General features: G+C 43.6%; 1 protein-coding gene across 1 annotated transcript; it reads right to left on the reverse strand.

Annotated features, from left to right (window-relative positions):
• Positions 1 to 484: 484 nt before the first annotated feature.
• Positions 485 to 7,593, reverse strand: LOC118282653 (immunoglobulin superfamily member 3). Its single transcript, XM_035603927.2, has 10 exons — positions 7,438 to 7,593; positions 6,291 to 6,665; positions 5,750 to 6,166; positions 5,199 to 5,603; positions 4,691 to 5,062; positions 3,682 to 4,053; positions 3,197 to 3,577; positions 2,628 to 3,044; positions 1,500 to 1,892; positions 485 to 1,415 (listed from the first exon to the last, which is right to left on the reverse strand). The coding sequence occupies exons 1-10, from the start codon at positions 7,505 to 7,507 to the stop codon at positions 1,216 to 1,218; spliced, it is 3,402 nt and encodes a 1,133-aa protein (XP_035459820.2). The 5' UTR covers positions 7,508 to 7,593; the 3' UTR covers positions 485 to 1,215.
• Positions 7,594 to 8,208: the final 615 nt, after the last annotated feature.

The following is an 8,208-nucleotide window of genomic DNA, read 5'->3' on the forward strand; positions in this document are numbered from 1 at the left end:
TTAAACATTGATAGGGCTGATGCAGGGAGAAATGGAGAGACGTGGGGGAAGAGAGAGGAAGGGAGAGACTACTTTCTTCTTCTTTAGTTTTGATATGATTACCCTGCAGGATTCAACTGAATTGAACGGGAAGATTTTTTTTAAAATGCAGCAGCTGCAATGTGGCCAAGATGGAGCATGGAGGCATTGGGAAAGTGATATGATTTGGCATTGTGATTTTTCTGCAACCCAATGGCACATGCAGACAATGAATATATATTATTGTGTGGTGGCATGTTTAAGTGGATTTTAGCTTCAGCCTGGCTCTCAAGAAGACAGAGACATGCTTAACCGGATTGAAGTTATTGAATTGGCAAATCAAGAACTTTCTTCTGACCCTACATGCTCGAGCTGTGTGTGTAGAACCTGATTCATTGTCCTAAAATAGGGGGACGGTTTATGAAAAAAGCCGCCATACTATTTTTGGCACCTTGAAACCCAGACATTTCATCTTATAATTGTTTTATTTCAAACCCAATGTGATGGACTATACAGCCAAACTGTGCATCCAGAATCAAATGCCAGTGAAATATTTTAATCAGCCAAAACAATTTGCAACCTTTTGCAAGACAAGTGCGTTAAACCCTGTGCAGGTCTGTTCTTCCGCCGCATTACAATAACCACTTTTCTGTCTGCACAAACACTTACCACTTTCTCACGTCAGCAGAACTGCAGACCGTTGTCATCCCGCAGTCATGACGCTAACCTCTGCTGAACCACAGACCACTTCCTAGATGATTCATTACTGCCTAACTTACAGGGAAATATTTCAAATCTTGCCACATTGCATGCTTAGCTGCTCCCTTTTGACACGCAAAGCTTCAACTTCTTCCCCTCAAAGACAAGGCCTGGTAAGTCACGACAGGAAAAGGCATGTGTAAAGCCACAGAGTTGATCTGCTGCCTACATCAACAGTCCATTGTCAATAAGATGTAAGAGCTGTTGCTGTTCATGCAAATATATTTTGGCTGTAAAATGGAAAGTGCCTGTTTATTATGATGGTTTAATAAAATGTATTTCTTCATGAAGGCAACATTTATTTGAACTGTTTTTTGGGAACATATTCAACATATTTATTTACATTATACAACATTTTTGCATTAACTATATGGCACATGGAACATATGAATGCATTTTTCCTCTTCAGCTCCCCTACCGTGGCCTATACAATGTGGTTCAATCCTCTGCACTGGGTTTGGTATTCAGAGGGTGTTCCTCTGCCCACAGAGATTGGCCTGACTCCTTTCCTCCTGAGTCCTTGGTCCGGTATATCTTCAGCACCAGTAGGAAAATCACCAACAGTGAGCAGATGACAAAAGGTAGAAGAATCCCTATCCAGGTACCCGACTGGCATTGTGGCTCAGAGACAGCCTCTCCTACAGACAAGGCAAAGAAATGCACCACTTACGTCCACATGCATAATTTCATATCGCGTGCCAATCACATCAGATTGTGCTTACCCTCTGAATGGACATTAACAGTCAAATGTCCGGACGTGTCCACTGCAACCATCCTCCACCCGTGAGACAGAGACGGGAGCCACTCTTCCACCTCACAGAAGTAAAGGCCACTATTCTCAGGACCTGGCTTCAGGACCGTAACGCTAAACTGGTTTGGTAGTGGGTGACTAAATCTCAGTTGTTCACCCTCGCCTAACCTGTCTTGTAGGGTGCCGTTTCGGTGCCATACAAATATGGGGCGTTGTTTAGTTTCTGTTTCCTTCTGCCAAATCCATGTGACCTGGAACTTTGATTCACTGCTGGATTGTCTGGCGATGTGACAGGGGACAGGGAAGTCCTGGGAACTGCTCACATTTAGCTCCACCTCATCCTTTACAATGGACAGGTTTTTTTCTGTAAAAAAAAAAAAAAACCACAGGTAAAAAGACACATTTCAATCAGTGTAACAAGATGATTGGTTTCAATGAGATTTGAAGTAAAATTCTTAGGTCCTGGTGCACAGACAGACAAGGGAGAAGTTATTGAAAAGAAAACTGTAACTCTGTAACAGAGATACATTACAAGGAACACGTAGCCTACATAACAAAAAACAGACAGCATACAGTGGCCTAAAACCACCAACTACACGAGGGCAAATCACATGCCAGCACCAATAGAGAAGAACATAATGTGTCAGCAAAATGCATGCAGCAGACAACTGTACATGCTATGTCATTGGGAGATATCGACTATACAATATACAATAAACTTGCAATTACTTACAATTAACATTTTTTTTACCAAGAGTCAGATATAAATAAATAACTTCTAAATAACTCTTTCTTCAATGTACAATCAATATGAAGAAGCCTCTTTATGTCAGCTCAATTATTGTATATAGAGACAAACAAGTAGGTGGCTGGATTCATGACCCATAATGTAGCCAGCCACGAGGGGGCGATGGATATGATTTGGCTTCACTTTTGGGGAGCTGTCATGATGTGAATCTTTATATACAGTCAATGGGTTAGCCTAGCACAGACACAAAAGTGGTATGAATCAGCTCAACTTACTGTAGGTAAGAAAGCGAATAAATGTATTTGCCCAACACAAAGCTAGCTATAGAGTGTTTTAATAATGTGATCATACCAGCAACATTTACAGTCAGCATGATAGGACCAGCGCTGTCTGCGGCCTTTTGCTGCCAGTGACCCTCATGATCCAGCTGGTATTGCTCCACCTGGCACTGGTAGCTGCCTCGATCCTCTTCATGGGCCCTTTGAATTACGAGGTAGAAGCTGCTCTGAGTGGGTCTGGAGAGACGAAGCCGCCCCTGCAGGCCTTTGGGTGCCTGGTTCTTGGGGTACCTCAGCAGGCCCGTGTGATCAAGCTCCACTACTGGGGCCTTCGTGATCAAAGAGCCGCGTCCAGTGTAGAGCCAAGCGACTTTGTAGAAGACAGAGGGACCGAATGCACCCGAGATGATGTTACACTTGAGTTCTACCTCGTCTCCCTCTTTGGCAATCAACTGCTGCTGCTCTTTCACATCTAACTGAAGATTGTTGTCTAGAGAAAGAGAGTGGGCAGAGATTGGTTAATCGAAAACTCAACATTTTATTAGATGCTACGAACTAAATAAGGCTAATTACATGTGTCATATAGGGTTATTGAAATCCAGAGAAATGTTCACGGAGCTAATTTAAAATAAACCAACTCACCAGGCTCAATTAGTTCCAGCTGTGTGATTTTGGACACTGGCGAGAGCTGATACCAGTTACCGCGAGGATCTTGTAGCCACTCCACCACCTCACATATGTATGAGCCATTGTCTGAGATCTGAGCTTGCCGAATAGTCAGCTCAAAACTAGGGCCCCTTGTGCGCCACATGCTGATTCGTCTGTTGCTCAGCTCCGCCTGGGTTGTCAGGGCATCCCGGTCCGAGCTCACAATGGTCTTATTTTCTGCCCATTGCCGGTGCAGCCAGGTGACGGCATAGCGAGAGGATGCAGAGGGTTCTGAGATAACTGAGCACTTTATGTCCACGTCACTGTTGATATTTCTTGTCAAGGCGGAAGGGGAGGTCAGAATGAGTTTGCTCACTAGGAGAGAGAGAGAGACAAAAGTTGAGTCATATATCGCGAGAAACAAAGTGAGCGTTCATGAAAGATCGCTCCACAAATGGCATGCAGCCGTACAAACCTACCTGGGTTCTGCACCATTACAGCCACTGGGTTGGATGGACTCAGCTTCTTGTGCACATTCTCAAAGAAGACAGATGCCCTACATTGGTAGATTCCTGCCTCTCTGTGGCTCGCACCGTTGACAAGTAGATAGTGAGCGACTTCATTCACTCTGTTCTCTACTTTCATCTGGTAGCCGTGCTGGTCCCCTGACCAGCTGATTTCACCATTCCAGGACAGAGTCACGATGTTATCTACGGTTGAGGCAACACGCTGCAGGCTCCAAATCAGTGTTATCGGGACTCGTGGCCCTCTGACCAGGCACAACAGCTCCACATTTTCTCCAACAGTCACTCTGGTGTTGCGACTTATCAGCTTCACTTTCACAGATGACTCTGTGTTGAGTTAGAAAGAAGTTGGCGATCAGACAATCATCATGCACCCATGAAGGTTCCAAATAGAAAAGAAATGTGTCCACCTCTTCTCCCACTCATGCTCATGTATTGTCTTACACACCATTCTCAATATCACTTCCTCATTTAAAACAAGAAAAGGGTGCTTTGCCAATGGTCGTCCATATATATCAGAAATTACCGTTCAACCATTAAATATCAAGTATCTTTGTGATCGTAAAGCTTTTTGCAGTCTTAACACTTTCAAGAAAATCTGTTTTCCCTCTTTAAATGCAAATTTAGCAAAAACCCAGGCAAAAGTACAATATTTATGCTAATTAAAATGTGCAAACTGCTTTTTTTTTTATTACTTGTGTGCAAACAGGTGTATTAACAAGAGTGGACCCCATGTAGTGCTGCAAAGGGAAAAGGGTTCATCCTCTGAGGAGAACAAATGCGCCCAGTAAGCTTCTTTCAGTTAGATTTTGATATTTCTCACATGCAAATGGTTTGAATTGATTGAATCAGAAGAGTTGAGTTTCCCACAGATGTTTCAGGTTACGTGTTAATATGCAGGTTTCAACTTTCGTTTGTCGTGAATAATTTGACATATACAGACAGACAGGGAGATGTGTCTTACCTGCAGGAGCCACTGTCACAGTGGTGGTTTGGGACTGGCTGTGGGTCTTGCTGTTGGTTTTCCATTCAGACACAGAACACTGGTAGACGCCTGAATCAGAGGGTGTGACCTCATCCAGCTCCAACATGAAGGTGTCCGTCGCTGGTCGCGTTGCCCTCACTTTGCGACTCCTGAACGACCCCTCTATCTCCATAACACCCTCCTGACTCAGACTGATGATATTATTAAACCAGGTTGTCGATGTGGATGTCAATTTGTGTTGCCAGGAGACGGAGAGCTGACCTTGAACCCCATCCACTTTACAGGTGAGCTTCAGCCTGCCACCTTCGTTAACATTTACACTGTTTTGCATTTCAATTGAGAATCCACTCTCTGTCATGGGACAAGGAAACAGACATGCAACATAATTTGAGTAACATTAATGATAACCTTAAAATGCAGAGTAAGTCATACAGGAAGAAAAAAGGAGACTCTTGTGTTTCTCAGTGAATATGGAGTGTTGACTGACCTGTGGCTGAGATGCTGACCAGCTGGGGGCTAGAAGTCTGGGCTGCTCCGTGTGTAAAGGCACCGTCCGGGCCTCTGTCCTGAGGCCATGCCCGACAGAAATATTCCCCCTGGTCTTCAGTTCTGACAGGCTGCAGTATGAGACAGTAATCCCTGCCCCCGGTCCGTGCGGCCCTGAGCTCTCCTCCTTTCTCTCGGCCACTGTACTCGGGCCCCACAGACAGAACGCCTGTAGGTCCGATGCGCGCCAGCTCAACACTTCCCCGGAGCCAGGCCACAGAGAGGAACCTCTTCTCCTGATCGTGTGTGTCTACGTTGCAGGATAGCGACAGCTCCTGCCCCTCCTGCAGAGCTGTCTGCTGTGTCGAGATTCTCACCACCAGAGACGACGTGTCTGGCACCACCTCTACTCGCGGCAAAAAATAAGCACAGTGAGACCAATATGACTCACACAGCCTCTTATAATGACTGTGAAGAGAAAAAGCAAAAAATGATGTGTGTCAAGATGTGCTTTCAATAAGTAATAGCATTTAAATAACAACTACATCTGACCTCTGGCTTTGACAATTATTGTAGCTTCCTCTGCATCCTTCTGTGTGATAATGTACCAGGAGTGGTCAGGATCTTGGATCCACTCCTGAGCGCTGCAGTAGATCCTACCCTGGTCCGACAGCTCCAGCTGAGCCATGTTTAGGCGGTACGTGGCCTCTCCCATTTTATCTAACCTTATGAGTCCAGCATGGTAACGCCCTTCAAACTCCTGGCCAGGGCTCAGCGTGAAATCTCTGTCCAGAGACATGATAGGCTGAGCGTCGTCCTCGCCGTCTTTATGTAGATACCAGGCAAAAGACAGATGGGTGTGCTGGATGGTGTTGCTGGAGGCTCGGCATGTCAGAGTGAGAGCACCACCCTCAGTATAGCTCAGTGATGTGGAGACGGGTGACGAAACACTTAAGGAGTTGTCAATCACTATGGCACAATATCAGAAACAGAGACAAAGACATGAAAGTCACATTTTTGCCGTATTACACTGCCGTGCTGCAATTACATAGAAAAGCCCTTAAAACTGAAAAGCAGAATTTGATTTGATTACCTTTAACTAATGTCTTAGCATTGTAGGTCCCATCATAAGCAGATTCTGAGTTGACTACGCTGCAGTCATATTCCCCCTCATCCCCCTTCTGTAGGCTTTGTATCTCAAAGAGGACAGAGTTTGGAGACACATGCTTAAGAGTAATTTCCTTGCGTATCACACGCTGGTTATACATGGCATATGCAAAGTTCTCATCACTAGTGCTGATGATGTTGATCTCCAATGTTTTTTTTGCTGGCCCCGTGAAACGGAACTCAAATTCTTTTTGAGCGTCGGCACTTGCAAAGCCGCTCACATTGCAGGAGATGGAGAGTGACGTGCCCAACACGCGATACAGTGGCCCAGGCTGTGCTTCAGTGTGCACTTTGGCTTCTCCTGAGGGAGACACAGAAAACAACTAGATGTTGAAGGCAGTTGAATACAGCAGCTTTAAGTGTCAGTCATGTTTTATAAGGTGCCTCGCTCCAGGTTCTATGCTGTGCCTCAGTATTGCATGGACACGTCAGGCAAAACTATATAGACTTTAAGTTTTACGGCACATTGCAAAAAATATAAACCTTTTACAGTATATAGGATGAAGTATGTATTCATTAGATGTATCAATGAGAACAATCGCCCATCGTGCATGGTAAAGGTCTGTTGCAGGGCAATTGATTTTCATCTGAAAGACCAGCCAACTATCTGAGCTTTTCAATTTCATCAAAAAATAATTTGCAAGTAATTTGCTTGCCTACACATTAATCACTTTAATTGTAATTTTAAAAAAAGGAGAATGACATCGGTGAATCCTCAATTATGAGTCGCAGAGATTAATCAATTTTCAGAAATTCTAAAAATAAGTTGCCAAAAGGGCATGAGATGCGTCTGATACATTGACTGGCTTCATATGCACCTCTGTTAAAGGTTGTTACTATTTCTTTATATTTATTAGTCGTATTTGTTATGGACCTGGAGTAATGACTGATGTGTTCCACTCACCAGCACCATCTATTAATCCTTATTACCTCCTTAATACTTCTGTTGTTTTTTTTCAACATGAGAAGATATTTTTCAAATCACATAAATGTAAATATTCTATCAAATTTTCATTTCGCATGATCAATCGGCGCATTCAAATTCAACTGCAGGAATCCAATGAACTACTTACCACTGTGCAGAAGTATACCCAGACAGAAAAGCCAACTGGTCCTCCAGCACGAGCGCAGGTAACACCACATCCTGAGGCTCCTTGAGAGATTACACAGTGTTCACACCATCAGGCTCTCTGTGTTAAAAATAATCTGTCTGTGTCTTTATGCAGAGGTGGCTTACATTTCTGCGGGTGCACAAAGAGGAAGTCTGACATATTTCCTGCACGTAGGTCTACAGTTACAACACTCTGTACTAACTTGTAAGGCTACTTTCATTATTAAATATATATATATGTATTTTAAATCTGAGTGTGCAGGTGGTCTGTTGAGGGGGGGTTCAAAACAATAGACTTACAAAATAGTTTTGTCAAACCCGTGATTAAAACTACACATGACATAAGTGCATTATATTGTTTGACAGCATCGTCAAATGTGATGACAAATTAATTGGACACAAATCACCCCGATGATAAAATGAAAAATAAGGCGCTATTTTACCACAACCATACCTGAAACAAGGTGAAGTGAAAGCATGTGAGCGTCATCCCCTTCATTTCTGAAAGTTGTTCATTAAAAGATATATGTGCGGCCTCTGTCTTTCCTATTATTTACTTTATTTACCAACATAGGCTCTCTGTAATCCAATCATACAGTACTCATACTGGGAGATAAAGAGTCTGGCGTTGAATTGTGTTGCTAGGAAACAGCCCGGGTCCAGGTTTGACCCATTTACCAAATCTGGAAACAGGTAAGTTTGGACTCATTGAGATTATGTTTGAAATTGTGTT

This window comes from Scophthalmus maximus, chromosome 14 (genome assembly GCF_022379125.1).
Source record: "Scophthalmus maximus strain ysfricsl-2021 chromosome 14, ASM2237912v1, whole genome shotgun sequence".
Lineage (NCBI taxonomy): Eukaryota > Metazoa > Chordata > Actinopteri > Pleuronectiformes > Scophthalmidae > Scophthalmus > Scophthalmus maximus.